A 15,178-nucleotide genomic window follows, 5' to 3' on the forward strand; every position below is an offset into this window, starting at 1 on the left:
ACCAAGATACCAACCCAACATCGCCTGCCTGGGGTAAGACTGCCAAAGCAAACCCCAACATCAGAGCCCCACCAATCTCTCCAAAGCTGTGTCCTGGAAAACGCAACCCCTCAAGGCCAACACCCCACTAACAGGACAAACAGACCCCTATGTAGCAGTCTCCCCTGCATGAGGTCTGCCTCTCCCCAGAGCACTGCCCCCACCTCAGGTCAACACTGCAGGCAGGCAGGCTAGGGGCCAATGACCCAATGACCTATACTTGGCTCCTTCTGCGGGCCCTGGGCCCAATGAGGGGCCGGAGGAGGTGGCTCTGGAGCAGGAGGTCCCCGCCCAGTGGGACCATGATTGCCCAGTTTCGGCCTGGCCTCCCCACAGAGCTGGCCTCCATCTCAGTCTCAGCCAGACATGTCCAGCCTCCAGGCACTATGCTCCGGCCTGCCACTGCAGCCCCTCCCGGAGAACCGGGGCCGCTGGGCTGGGGTGCCCCACGCACCGGTCAGGACCCCCGGCCTCAGCCCCGCAGAGGAGCAGGTAAGAATTCGGGCCCCATTCCCGCAGGGCCTTTTGCCCTCTGGGTGCCCTCCAGATGGTCCGGGTGGGCACTTCCTATTCCTGTTGTATCTGCGGGAGCTGCAGCTTCTCAACTTCCCACCCCGGCCGGCCAGGAGCTCCCGAGGGGGTGGCGACGGGACAGGGGGACCCAACGTGTTCCACCCTCGGCCCACCCACTTCCTCATTCTCTCCCCAACGGCCATCCTTGGGTGCAAGATTAGGGTACCCATTACTGATGGGGATCCTGAGACTCAAGGTCACTCAGCCAGGAAGCAGTGGCTCTGTGGCTGCCTTCAGTCAGAGGAGCGAAGCCGGGGCGAAGTGCCCCAAAAGCACAGCAGCGCGGTGTACCCTCCTGCCCAGACACGCACACGACTTTGAATCTACGAAGCCAGCTCTTGTCTTCGCCTGTGTCCCTCCCCGCAAATCTTGCAGTGAGTTTGCAGCAGAAGGCTAGAAGGGCAGTGGGGGCGTGATGACGCTGGTAGGAACAGGACGGAAGCCAGGTGTCCCCACCGTCGCCTACAGCCCCGAGAGCCCGGCCAGAGACGGCCCGGGACTGGGGGCGCTCCAGCCAGCACCCCTGGCAGGTCTGACTGTCTGGGAGCACGCGTGTCTCCCTCGTAAGCTGGGGAGGCGGGGTGGATAATTACACCACGCGGTAGTGGAGGCCAATGAAATGAAGTAGGTGGCATGGTTATATCAACAGTATTCTCCTTTTTCTTTACTCAGAATTACTAGAGAATTTCAGGAACAGTGTGTGTGGGGGGAGGATAGAAAATATAAGTAAGCACAAACATTAAAAAAGGAATCACACAACCCCACCCCAGATAAAGACTGCTGCGCTTCAGCGGCTGCCCCCTAAACTTTCTGCCCAGCGCTGCTCACAAAGTGGGGGCGGGGCGCTGGGGGGGGTCGGGGGGGGGCGCTGGAACGGGGAGGGGCGGGGCTGGGAGGAGCTGGCCCAGGAGAAGGGTGGAGGGGTGCTGGGGTGAGGGGTGTTGTGCTCGGGGGCTCTGGGGCAGAGGGGGCTCTGTGGAGCTGGCACAGGAGAAGGGTGGGGCGGGGTGCTGGGGGGGGTGAGGGTTTTTTTGGGGGCGGGGCTGGGCTGAGCGGGAGTTAGGAGAAGGGTGGGGGCGGGGTACTGGGTATGAGGGGTGTTGCGTGGGCAGACTCTGGGGCGGGGCTGGACGGAGCTGGAGACGGGGAAGGGTGGGGGCAGGGTGCAGGGGAGTGCCGGGTGTTGCTGGGGCGGGGCGCTGGGTCTGGCTCCACCCCCTTCAGGGGGCGGTGCTTATCTCGCCCAGCCCAACACGTCAAGGTTGTCATTAAAGCTTCCTCCCCCTGGGTCACCTCCCCGCTGGGTGCCAAGGCCTCGACTTTTGACCTTGAGGGCCTGGAGGGCTCTGCCACCTGCCCATCTCAGGTGATGCTTTTTTTTTTTTTTAAGATTTTATTTATTTGACAGAGAGAGAGAGAGAGAGAGACAGAGACAGAGAGAGGGAACACAAGCAGGGGGAGTGGAGAGGGAGAAGCAGGCTTCCAGCTGAGCAGGGAGCCTGATGCGGGGCTCTATCCCAGGACCCTGGGACAATGACCTGAGCTGAAGGCAGATGCTTAATGACTGAGCCACCCGGGCGCCCCTCAGGTGATACTTTTATGGCAGTGTGATGGCCTCTTGTGCTGGGAGGAGGGCACCCAGGAGCTGAGGAGCTTGGTTACCTCATCTTTGCCCTGGGTATGTCGCCATTTGCTTGAAGGACACAAAACCCCTGGAGTAGGGGCTACTTGCAGGTCTGGGAGTTTGGACTGTTGAAGCCGCTAAAACTTCCCTGGGGTACCAGGGTCAGCCAGCCTTCCATTGGTGCTTGTGAAACAGTAAGAAAGATGTATGTTGACCTCTGCCCTGACCTCTCTTCCTGCTAATACTTGGTCTTTGAGCCCAGTTCCTGACACAAAGCTCCTAAATTCTTTGGAATTTCCTGGGTGATAGGAGCCTCTTTTGTTCTAAGGAAGCCACTGTGGGTGGGCTCCTAGATGGGGGCTGGTCACCAAAAAGACCATTCCATGATTAGAAACTTGGAACTTTGGGCCCCACCCCCCATTCTCTAGAGAGGGGAGAGGGGAGAGAAATCTAGTTAATAATCCATCATGCTTTGTGCTGAAGCCTCCATAAAAATCCCTTAACCACAGGGTTCAGAGAGCTGGGTTGCTGAACACACTGAAGTGCTGGGGCAGGTGTGGTGCCCCAAAAGGGCATGGAAGCTCCATGCCCCTTCCCCAGACTTTGCCTTGTGTACCTCTTTGTCTGGTTGTTCATCTGTATCCTTTCTCATATGCTTTATTATATAATAAACCAGTAGACATGTTTCTCTGAGTTCTGTGAGCTGCTCTAGCAAATTAGGAACCCAAGGAAGGAGGTTGTGGGAGTCCTAATATGTAGCTCGTTGGTCAGAAGTACAGGTGCAAGCCTGGGATGTGTGACCGGCATCTGAAGTGGGAGGGGCAGGTTTTGGGACTCAGTGTATTAGCTCCCGGTGTGAGCTGACTCCGCGTAGATGGTGTCAGAACTGAATTGAATCTTAGGTCCCCCAGCTGGTGGGGAGAATTGGTCATGTGGGGAAACCCCTCAAACCAGTTGCAGAAGCGTCCTGTGTGAGAACACTCCCCTTAGAGAAGAAACACGAGAGGCAGTCCCAAACCCAGTGACTTCATCAGCAGCTCGCTTTATACTTTGCCTTCAGCTTGTTTTCAATTCTTCTAAAATTTAATGTGTCTCTTTGATTTTTGACATAAACTTTCCAGGTAATTTTGTAAGATAAGGAAGTCAAGTATTATAATTGTGGAAGCTCCCCACTTCTCCTCCTGAGTCACCATGGCCATTTTTTGGCCTATCACCCACACACATTCTATGTACATGCAAAAGGTGTGTGTGTCCTTCTTAAGAATATAGACACATTCTATACACGTCAGTTTTTTTAGGTGTTCGTTATTGGTGAGTTTAGAGTTGTCCCATACTTGTAACTGGTGCGCAGTATTTCATTACTTGGGTGCGCTTCACTCATTGTTCTTCTTTAAGTAGATTTCTCTGCTTAAATATAGAGTATGGTCTGGCTATAATTTTAGTCGGTGTATTCTCAGCACAAACACAGGACATCTCTATAGTGCGGAGTGAAATTTTCGTCATGTAATAGGAGCAGTTGCTCTACTAGAAATGTCTTTAGCACCCCCTGGTGCCATACGCAACTACTCTTAGTGACCTGTTCTCCAAATCCTGCCCCACCTGCAGGGGCTATTCTGGACATCAGATACCCAGACCTGAAAACCTCCCACCTGTGTCCGTGTCCCCATCACTAATAACACACTATGTTGAGCTTCTTGAGAGTGGGGATCTGTTGGGTTCATTCCTGGGTCTTCAGTGACACCACTACTTGTTTGTTGAATGAACAGGCAAGAGTCTATGCTAAGTGCTCCAACCAAATCCTTCCAAGAGTTTAGTGTGCAGGACAAACCTAGAAGGGCCTCTTGGAGGAGGTGGTCGTGGCAACATGGTCAAGATTCTTAGACTGGGAAATCCAAAAAGGAAGGCCATTTGGAGACAAAGGGGGGCAGTGAGTGAACATGCAGAGAAGGGCCTGTCCAAAGTATCACGGGGGTGAAGGAGGCCCCGTGTAGGTCCAAGCTGGCTATGGAGCTTGGAGAGTCAGGCCCAGCCAAATTATTGAGGACCCTGAAAGCCAAAAGCAGTGGGGACTTTATCAGATGAGTAATGGGTATCCCTTGAGGGTTTCTGAGTAGGGGCATGACCTGCTGCTTAACAATACTCCCCACAGAGAGTATAAAGGTTTCTACAGATTTCCTAAAAGGGCAGGGTGGGCAAGAGGCCCAACTAGAAGAAAGAAGTGGCAGCATGGAGGGCCATGAGTGTGGGAGATGATTATTTTGATGGCTGGCAATCCCATGGTACATGTATGTGCCAGACTCTGTTCAGTTAGTTGCCAAGACAGCCTATGACGTGTGTGCTGTTATTGTGCTCATTTTGCAGGAGAGGAGAATGAAGTTCAGGGAGGTGAAGGGTGCATGTGCCGTATAGCCACCGCTCTGGGATAGACTGAGATCTGAAGAGCCGGAGCACTGTAGCTGCAGCCTGGGCAGAGGCCGCCCCGCCCACAGCTAGGAAGCACCTGAGCCACAGTTTAGACCCAGGAGGTCTGGCTCCATTTCGGGCCAGAGCTGGCCTAATGAAGCCTGAGAAAGAGTGGGTGCAAGGACTGGGGTGATTCAAACAAGGCCACGCCAGGTGGATCATGGCCATGATTTTTGACAGAAAGAGTGAAGTCAAAAACTTACAGGTGCCAGTTAGGATGGAAGGAAGGCCTAAGCTGAGTTCTCTCCCTCTCCCTCTCCTGTCTGTCTGTCTGTCTATCTGTCTCTGTCTCTCTCTCTCTCTCTCTCTCTCTCTCTCACACACACACACACACACACACACACACACACTGTTCTGTGAGCTAAACAAAGTCGCAGGCTGGTACCCATTTAGGTGATCAGCCACAATCCAGGAAAGATTTGTTTATGGCGGAAGTACCACTGTTCCCAAGACAGTATTCTGTCACTGTCTATTATTTTCCTGGGGCTGCTGTAATAAATCTCCATAAACGGAGTGGCTTTAAAAGAGCACAAATGTAGTCTCTTACAATTGCGCATGTCAGAAATCTGAAATGGGTTTCCTTGGGCCACGAACAAGCAACACTAACGTGTATGCAAGGATATTGACATCATGCTTGTTCTTTTGCTTTCTGATTGAGTCTTGTGATTCCCATTTTGGGGGCGCAAATATTACACATGAGATTGTCCTAGTTTATGTTTACATGTCTCAAAAGTTCATGATATATTTTCAGTAGCATTAAATATATTGTAAAATATCAAGTTAAAAAATATATGCAGCAGGGCTGCATTCCTTCCAGAAGGCTCCGGGGGGTTGGGGGTGGAGTGGGAGTGGATTTCTTTGTTTGCCTTTTCTAGCTTCTAGAGCCTGTCTGTGGGTTTTGGCTTGTGGTCTCACCCTGCCTTCCATCTTCACAGCCACCAGCATAGCCAATTCAAGTCTCCTTTTCTGACTCAGACCCTCCTGCTTCCCTCTTACGAGGACTCTGGTGAATATATAGGGCGGAGCTGGGTAATGCAGGATAATCTCCCGTCTTCAAATCCTTAATCACATCTGCAAAAATCACATCTCTTTTGCCTTGTAATGTAACATATTCATAGGTTCCAAGGAATAGAATGCAGACATCTTTGGGGGCCATTATTCTGCCCACGACACCATTAGGCATCCAGAATTCTCCAACCTGATGACTAAACCCGCGACATTCTATGAATTAATCCTCTGGCCCTAAGGGAACAGGACACTGAGTTTGTTAGATTTTTAGGCCTATTAAGCCCAGGTGGGAGTGGAGAGTTGTCTAGAATATTCTTTCCAATTTATGTGTCTTGAATACATCTGATTTTATCAATAAGAACCCACTTAGAACATGTATTATATGATTAATGGGCCATAATTTCACCAATGATAATTCTCCTCTGACATTCTTTTTTTTTTTTTTAAGGATCTTATTTATTTATTTGACAGAGAGGGAGAGAGAGAAAAGGAAGCATGAGCAGTGCGAGGGGCAGAAGGAGAGGAAGAAGCAGACTCCCTGCTGAGCAGGGAGCCCGATGTGGGACTAGATCCCAGGACCCTGGGATCATGAGCTGAGCTGAAGACAGACACTTAACCGACTGAGTCCCCCAGGCACCCCGACCTCTGACAATCTATGTGCTGCACAGCAGACCCTCTGATGTAGACTGAGATTTGGAGAACTGAAGTACTCGTGGTCACATCCTGTGATTAGCATCCCAGCTGACCACCCAGATGTGAGTTGCCAAGTAGGGTGCCTGCTGGCTCTCCCTGTGGGTGTTGTGACATCTTAAAATAAACCAAAGACCTCTAAACAAGGAAGCTACAAAGTTGGGTTAGGGAGGAAGCAAAAAACTCCTTAGGTTCTGGTTTAGGGGTCTTTAAAAGAGCAGGTGAGTAGAGACGCTGTGTGCTGGACAGTGTGCATTTTCTCCTCTGATCCTTCCGACTACACAGCTGAGTAGGCCATGCCAAGAGACGAGGAGACTGAGGCAGGAGTGAGCAGCCCAGGGTCACACAGTAGGTGGCAGGGCCAGGGGCAGGCTCAGCTCCGGCTGCTGTTCATGCTTCTCGGGGGGCCGCCGACCCTGTCATTCCACCCAGCCTTTCCTCGCTGAGCCTACTCTGCAGAGGTCCCCAGGGTCCCTGGGCACCTGGGCTCCCCCATAGTCCTGCCTCATGCCTGTGGTGGGGTCTTGAGCAGATACAACCTGTCTGAGCACCATTTTCTCATATTAATGCTGAGAGCTGCTCCCAATAAGAGACTCGGAGCACTGAATCCCGGCCAGCAAACAGAGCTGCTGCTTTGTAAATTTTTTCACAAGAAATATTTACTGTATGTCTATTGCATAACTCTAGACATAGGGGACGAAGTTATCGAACAAAACTATAATAGAAGACTATGTTCCTGAACTAAGTAAAAACATGAAATTGTCGATAAAAAGATACAGTTTATCCTGGAAAGAGAAAAACATGAAAATCTGTTGTAGGATAGTTGACATTAAGACATATCTAGACTAAATTAGTGAATTTCGGGGATAAAGAAAAATTCAATGGTTATAAAATGGAAATCTTATGCAAGGGGAAAATATGGCACCCAGAGCTTTTGTGCTGCATTTAGGATTCAGGAACTTGCCAGAATCCCCTTTATGTGTATGGCATACATGCATTCTTCCTTCAGAACAGGCTGAACTTTTTACAGTGTTTAAAGACATTTTGAAGAATGGCCAAGTTATTTCTATCAATTGGTACATTTTAAAAATCATAGCATTTGACAAGGTTGAGTCCAGGACCTCAGTAAGTTCGAGGGAAGGCGGCCCTGCTGTGAGGATATCGGGTTCCCACTGTGCTGCCCCCTCTTAGTGGGTTGTGAAATCTGTTTGGGGGGTTGAAATCAGTATTTATTAGAAAATGAAATAAAAGAAACTAGAACAGGACAGAATACATTAGGAGCTATGTAGTAAGGTCAAGTCCTGTGTAGATTTTGTGTGTGTGTGTGTGTGTGTGTGTATGTATTGCTTTTGAAACTTCTCTCTAAATGCTCAGTTTCACTTGAAAAACTCTTATGAGAAGCTCTACACCAGCTAGAAAACAATAGTAATCCTTGTGTTGAGGTGTACATGCACAGAAAGCAGCCAAAACCACGTGTGCACAGATGTGAATGTCACAGGTGCACAGGGAGAGGGGGACAGACCCGGGCCTTGAAAGGGGACCGCTGTCCTGACGTCTAATGCGTGGCTTGGCCTATCAACAGAGTTATGCAGTGTGTCCCTAAAGTGTGGGCTTCTTTCACTCAACAGCAGGTTGGGAGAGGCTGCCTGGCCGCTGCATGTCGCTGTGGATGGTTTACCCTCGTTACTGTCCTGTAGTGGTTCCCAAAATGGGGTCCCCGGGCCAGCAGTGGCAGCACCAGGGAACTGGTCAGAGACGCAGATCAGAGGCTGCACCAGACCCTCTGGGTGATTCCAACGTCTGCTGGAGTTTGAGACGCTCCTGCGGCAGCGTATTCCTAGCCACTCTTCTTGAGGGAGAGACTCCTATTTCTCATCAGTTGTTTTTCCAAGGGAGAAGGGATGATGCGTGTCTGTTCCACATGAAAATTAACGCCCTGAGCGGGGGTTTTCTTTATGGCCTTTCTCGCCATCTGCTGCGTCCTGCTTACCCATCTCCTTTCTTTCCTCCTAGCCCACCCAGCCCCAAGGCCCCAGTGACACCCTCGTCCCTCAGTCCTGGGTGTGTCTTACCCATACCCATGCAGCGTTGGACCTCTGGGTGCATCGCATAGGTGGTCCTGCTCCTAGCCCTCTGCCCCAGGCACCTGCGCTCCTGGCTGGGCATCCAGTGTCATCTCCCTGGTAGCACTTCTGTCCCTGCCCACATGCTGGCGTACCCAGTCCTAGGCCCTAGCGCGTTCTCCCGTCACCTGCTGCCTCCCCGTGTCCAAAGCCCACCTATCTTCCTCAAGTATCGCACCACCTCTTCCCTCAGCAGATAGGCACTGAGTGCACATGAGGGAATAAATTCGCCACACCCAGCTCCTCATCTCCCCACCCCCAAAGCGCTTTGTGCCCCAGGATCAGCTGGTTGAAGAAATGGCCTCCACATCCACCCAGACACCAGGCTGTCACCTTGGTCCCCTCTCCCACTTTGCCTGCGTCCGGGCTCTAGTCCAGGTGTTGGAAGGAAGAGCGCTATGAAGGGTCTGCCAGGGCTCCTGCCCTCCTTGAACTTAGCAAGACGGATTGTAAGCGATAAAACAAGCAACCCCTAGAACATCCAACAGTGAAAAGCTTGGGAAGGAGACAGAGGCAGGGGGAGAGCCTGGGAGTCAAGAGGGGGAGATTAAGGCGGGCCATGGCAGAGGGGGGGCATCTGGACTGAGGCCTGAGTGAAGGAAGAGACCCTCCAAGAGAAGGCAGGGTGGCAGAGAGGGTTTAGGCAGAGGGAAGGGTAAGTGCCAAGGCCCTGCGCCAGGACCAGGACCCTCAGGGATGTCTGGAGGAGTGACCAGAGGGCTTGGGCGTTGGTCTGGATGAGAAGCCCTGGGAAGGTTTCTTCTTTCTCTTGGCTTGCTGTCCCTGGCTCCAGGCTCTTACCCCAGGCCTGCCTGGATCTGGAGGGATCTCACTTCCAGAGCTGCAACTGTGCAGTTGTGCATTGTCTGAGGCTGGTTGCCAAGCTGGGTGCTGATGCAGTGTTGCCTCTCTACACTTGCACAAGGTGGCCGTGGGCTCCTGGCGGATCTGCTTTCCCCACCCTTCAGTCTGCATCTCCCACTGTAGCTGCAAGCCTCAGGGCAGGCCCCTCTCCAGTCCTTGACTGGGATAAACAGAGGCAGGGACTAGAGGTCTGCCTACATGAGGGGGGAGGGCAATCAGGGAAGGCTTCTTGTAGGAGGTGACATTGTAGATGGGCTTGGAGTGAGAACTAGGTAGTCTCTGGGTGGGGGCATATGTTTCTCAGTGGAGCAGAGGTGAATCTAAGTAGGGAAAGGGGATGGCCTCACAGTGCTTGGCCTGGAGATCCCCCTCCCGCTGCTGCCCCTCCCCCTTCTCCTCCCCCAGTTGGCGCTGAGGAATGCCCTGCGCTACTTCCCCCTGGATGTCCAGGAGCTACTGGCCCCTGAGTTTGCCCAGGAGCTGCGACTGTATGGGCATATCTACATGTACCGGTTCTGCCCTGACATGAAAATGAGGTCAGTGCTGGGGGGTGCAGCGTCAAAGGGGGTCCAGAGTGGGCAGCACTCTGTGGGAGGGATGGAGCTGGAGGTCAGCCGGGGGGAATCCAGGCTGTCCACACTAGGAGGCCCACAGCTGTGATAGGCTGAGTGGACAGCCCTCACACAGAGAGGGGGTGGTGGCTGTGTTGTCGTCTGTGGGGGGGTCTGTAGCCTCCAGCTGGCTACAGCCGCCAGCCTGGCCAGAAGATGAGGGAATCCTTTTCAGACAGGTATCTCTGACCTACCATCCTGGGGAGTCAATCCTGAGCAATTCTGGAGCCAAATTGTATATGAAATCCCTTTTCTAAACTTCATGTCTTGTCCTACCGAGAGATGAGGAGAGCTTTAAAGGGATGGCTCTGTCAGTGTCCTCAAACAGCTTAGGTTCCCCATCAGGGGGTCTCACGCTGAACGGTGCATGGCACTGGAGGCCTTGTAAAAAAAAAAGTGGATGGCTGGGCCTCACCCTACATTGTGGATTCAGCAGTTCTGGGGGGTGGGGGCCCGAGGATCTGCCATTCTCATGGTTCCCAGACAATGCTGCCCCCACCCAAAGCTCACACTCTAAGCACCACTGTTCTTGAATATGCTGAGGCCCAGACTTGTCTGGAACCACCCCAGGGAATGTCATTCCCCCCATAAAGTAGGAGCCACATCCCCTCATTCCTGTCAGGGCCTGTCGGCCTGGTATCTGCTCTAGAGTTGATGCCCAGGAGCACTGGTGGCATGAAGGAAGAAGGGATGAATAAATTCCATCTGGAGTGGAGGCTTCTGGAAGGCAGACATCAGCTTTGCTTCGAAGTCCATTTTCTCCCAGTTGGACCTTGCCAAGTGGGGAGGAAGGGCGGTCCAGCTGGGTAGGGACCTAACTCCCCATCAGGGGAGGCGAAGGACAGGGGTGCAAAGCACAACGTGAGCTCCAGAGTGGGCTGGCCTGGATGCTTTGAACCGCCATCTGCTGGCAACTCCCTGGCGACTTCTGCAGGATGCCGTCTTGCTGTCCGCACCTGCGTGTCCAGGTGCTGGGCTGTGGCCAGCGTGGGCCTGAGCTTTAGCAGGCAGGGAGGCTGGTGCCCTCCCATTGTCGCACCTGGTGGCTGGACTCCCCTTGCAGGGCCTACCCAATCGACCAGTACCCTTGCCGGACGAGAGCCGCTGCAGCCATCATGCACATGATCATGAACAACCTGGACCCTGCCGTGGCCCAGGTAACAAGCAGGGGAAACGGAGGCCTGGGATCAGCACTGCCCAGTAGAAATGCAATTCAAGACATACGTATAATGCTTTTAAGCCTTTGATTTACAAACAAAGATAGATTCATGGGAAGTTGTAAAGGTAGTGGAGAGGGGACCACCGAACCTGCTCCCAGCTTCCCTCAGTGGCTGTATCTTCTGTGACTACCACACCTCATCAACATTGCTATAGTGGACACACATGTCATTTTAAATTTTCTAAAAGCCACATGAAAATGTAAAAAAAAAAAACCCAAAAAACAGATTTACTATTGTATTTTGTTTATCCCAATGTATCAGAAATATTATCATTTTAACCTGCAGTATAAACATTATTGAAATATTTTACAACCTTTTTTCCTACTAAGTCTTTGAAGTCAGGGTGTATTTTACATTCAGAGCATGTCAGATGAGCTATGGTTCAAGTGTTCGATAGCCACACATGGATGACCCAGTCTGGCCATGTGTGTCTGGCACGGGCGTCCTTGGGGGCCAGGCTGTACATCAGACACCCATTTTGAGAAAGGATAGCCTTTGCAGGGGTGTGTCCAAGTATTAAACTTGAGGGCAATATGGTCCTAGAATTTGAATATTCCACCTCGAGGCAAGAACTTCCTCAGCCCTGGCCCTGGCCTCAGAACCTGGTCACAGACGGACCCCTGACTTTGACCCTGGGCTAAGTTCCCAGAGGGACCCCAGATCCAGGTCTGACCCTCACCTCACACTGAGCTCTTACCTGGTCACAAGGGGGGCAATGTTCCCTGGGCCTTGCCCTTTCTGCCTTCTCCCCCTGCCCTTAACACTCCTTCTTCAAGGGCCATCAGCCACCTTGCCCTGTTGGGCACAGTGCCGAGGTGGGGGCCATCCTAGGCCCCCATCTCAGATGACATCATGTTTTCTCCAGTTTCCGCAGGAGCTCGTGACCTATGGAGGAAATGGGCAGGTGTTCAGCAACTGGGCTCAGGTACGCTGGACCCTATGGCTCTTCCCCCCCCCCCCCCCCCCCCGCCTTCTGGCCTGGTAGGAGCTTACAGCCAGGGCTCAGGACTCAGGTCTCTGCCTCCCTGTTGCCTGAGAGGCCAACACTGGAGATACTCAGTTACTGAGTAACCCAAGGTCATGAATGGCAGTATTGGAGGCACCAGGAGACAATGGAGAGTAATGAAGGCCTGGAGGGGTGGGGCACTGGCAGGACTTCTAGGGCTGTGGGAGCTCTCTGGGCCTGGGTGGTGACTTGGGGTGCAATGTGCCCCCCCTTACAGAGCCCTCCATGTTTCCTCTCCCCTGCAGTTCTGGCTGACGATGTCCTACTTGTCTCAGATGACAGAGGAGCAGACCCTGGTCATGTATAGTGGACACCCACTGGGCCTCTTCCCGAGCAGCCCCCAGGCCCCCAGGCTGGTCATCACTAATGGGATGGTGGGTCCTGGGGCAGCTGGGCATAGTCCTGCCTTGGGGCGGGAGAGCCAGGTGCCCCCAACACCTGCCTCCCCATCGTTCCCTCTGTGCGCCCCCAGCCCTTGGCTCCCATCCCTCTTTTCCAGGTCATTCCCAACTACTCCTCCAGGACAGAGTATGAGAAGCTCTTTGCCATGGGAGTTACAATGTAAGTCCTATCTCACTGTTTCAGTTTATATGAGGGTGTTTCCACCTCAGCCATGCTTTATTATAAAACTGTGTAGCAACATTAAAAACAATTTGAAAAGCACTCACAATGGCAGCACCAAAGCACAATTTCATGTTGACATATTCCCTGAGGGTTTTTGTTGATATGCATACTACAATTTTTAAACACTTGTGAGCAAGTGAACAATTTGGATTCTGCTTTTTCCCAACATTTCGTTATATTATGAACAATTTCAAATAGACAAAACATTGAAAGAATTAACAGTGAGCACCAAGACACTGTGTTTAACACACTACCAAACTCTGTATCCCATGTCTGTCTATCCGCCCTTCTATCCATCTGTCTGACCAACTTGGCTTTTGATGCGTCTCAAAGTAAGCTGTAGATATGATGGCCTGGAATTCAGTATTTGTTTACAGGGTTTTCTTTTTTCCTTTTGAAGTAAAATTTACATGAAATGTAAATTTCATCCTAGTGCACATTTTGATAAGTTTGACAAATGTATGCACCTTACAACCCAAACTCCAAGATACAGAGCACAACCATTTCATCTGTCATAAAATTAATGCATGCTCTGAATTGAAAGTTTTTCCCTCAAACATTATAAAAAGAGCTACAGTGGAAGGGAAATCCCTCTCTCATCCTATACTCCCCATTTGAGGGGAGTAAAGTCTGTGTTTTTCCAAACATTCCTTACGCACATGGTTACAGGTTTAGGTAGACCGTTACAGGCCCTCTGCACTAGCCTTTCCACCTTTGACGATATCGTTCTGTTTCAGGGAACGTGAGAGTCTAATTGACCCTTATTTTACCTGCAGTGTTCAATTGTAGCATGATTTATTTGACCCCCTTGCCACCTGATTTGGATTGTTTCCAGTTCTTTGGGCTTATAAAGAATGCTACAGTGAATGTCCTGATCTGTATATTTTTGTGGATCTCTGGGAGTGTTGCTCTGGACTAATAACCACAAGTTGTTACTGGGACCAACAAAGTGGGTCCACTCCTCGGAGAGCTATAGAGATCACGCCAGGTGGCGTTGCCTCACAAGGTCACTTTATTCGTACAAATAAGGACATCACAGGGACTATCCAAAGCCACTCTCCCAGCAGGGGCAAGCAGGCCCCTTTTAGTAGGGTTTTGGATGAATATTCAGAGGGTGATTTTAATATTATAATGAGGCTGCGGTAACTGTCAGGCACTTTCTGATTCATGGGCACAGGGGGTTGTTCTCAAATGTTTCTTCTCCCAATCCAGCAGTCCCTTCCTTAGTTTCTAAAAGAGGAAATTGACAGGCAGGAGCCTCTAGGCATTTCCTGAGTTCAGGAGTCAGTCCTGAGTTCAGGGGTTCGAGGGGCCTCACCAGTGACCAAGGGTGATCAGGTCTGTCGTATTGGGAGTCAGTTAACCAGGCCTCAGGCTAGTTATAATAATCATCATAATAGTCACTACCATGTGTCTTAAGATTTATAGATAGCTTCACATTTGGTCCTCTACACAAGCCTCAGGACTGGGTGCCCTTCTTAGCCCATTTTGTGGAGGAAGAAACTGAGGCTCAGAAACCCAATTATTTTTCTAGTTAGTCATAAGTAGTTGCTGGTATTATTATTTACTAGGAGGTCCCACAGCCTCTTTCGTGTCAATGGAAGCAGCCGCCAGGTCAGAGGGGCAGGATCTGTGTCCTGGATCCGCTGCCTCCTAAGTGTGACTTTGGACAAGTTGATGTGCTTCTGTTTTGTAGGTTCAGGATGGAAGTTTAAAGAGAGTGGAACTGCAGAGTTAGACCTGGTCTGCCACACCTGAGGGTTGATCCAGGTGCTGTGGGCAATTGGCTAAATGGATGCAAATTGCCCACAGAGGTGGGAAGAGGTTTACATGTATGTATACGGGATCTGAGAACCTCTAATGGAAGCAAAGCCGGCCTTTTCACTGTCAGGCTGACAAAACAAAGCTACAGATAACAATGAGTACCAGGGAGGATGTGGGAAAACAGGCAGTCACAGATTGTGGGTGGTCTAGGTCAGTACAACAAGCCTGGGGGTGGCCAGGAGGACTATATCTAGCAGCTGGGGTCAGAGTTCCAAGTGCAGTTAACTTGATCCCACAATTTTACCTCCAGGAGTTATTTTGGGAGCAACATGCAGTGGATAACTTGAGCACAAAGGACCGAATCAGAAGGATTTAAAATCAGTTCCCAGCTCAGCTGCATATCCTTGTATAACCTTGGAACTTGGATCCTATCTATAAAGAGGGGATTTAATAACTCCTGCCTCAAAGAGTTGTGTGAGAATTCATGAAATGATAGAAGGGACGCCCTTTTCCACGTGGCACAAAGGGAGCCCTTGAGTCCTCTGTTTGAGTGGATGTGGGCCCACTAG

The 15,178-nt window shown here is 51.3% G+C and overlaps 1 protein-coding gene across 2 annotated transcripts in view; it reads left to right on the top strand.

The window, feature by feature from the left end:
- The first annotated feature begins 383 nt into the window (after positions 1-383).
- UROC1 (urocanate hydratase 1) overlaps positions 384-15,178 on the top strand; it is a 42,434-nt gene continuing 27,639 nt past the window's right edge. For both annotated transcript variants that reach the window (XM_025860267.2, XM_073889858.1), the window contains exons 1-6: positions 384-531; positions 9,790-9,920; positions 11,059-11,152; positions 12,081-12,140; positions 12,467-12,595; positions 12,721-12,782. In XM_025860267.2, the coding sequence (XP_025716052.1) occupies positions 406-531; positions 9,790-9,920; positions 11,059-11,152; positions 12,081-12,140; positions 12,467-12,595; positions 12,721-12,782 (602 nt within the window). In that variant the 5' untranslated portion in view covers positions 384-405. The remainder of the gene's footprint in view (positions 532-9,789; positions 9,921-11,058; positions 11,153-12,080; positions 12,141-12,466; positions 12,596-12,720; positions 12,783-15,178) is intronic.

The sequence above is a fragment of the Callorhinus ursinus genome, unplaced genomic scaffold, assembly GCF_003265705.2.
Source record: "Callorhinus ursinus isolate GAN/ISIS: 27379988/994484 unplaced genomic scaffold, GSC_fseal_2.0 scaffold119, whole genome shotgun sequence".
NCBI lineage: Eukaryota > Metazoa > Chordata > Mammalia > Carnivora > Otariidae > Callorhinus > Callorhinus ursinus.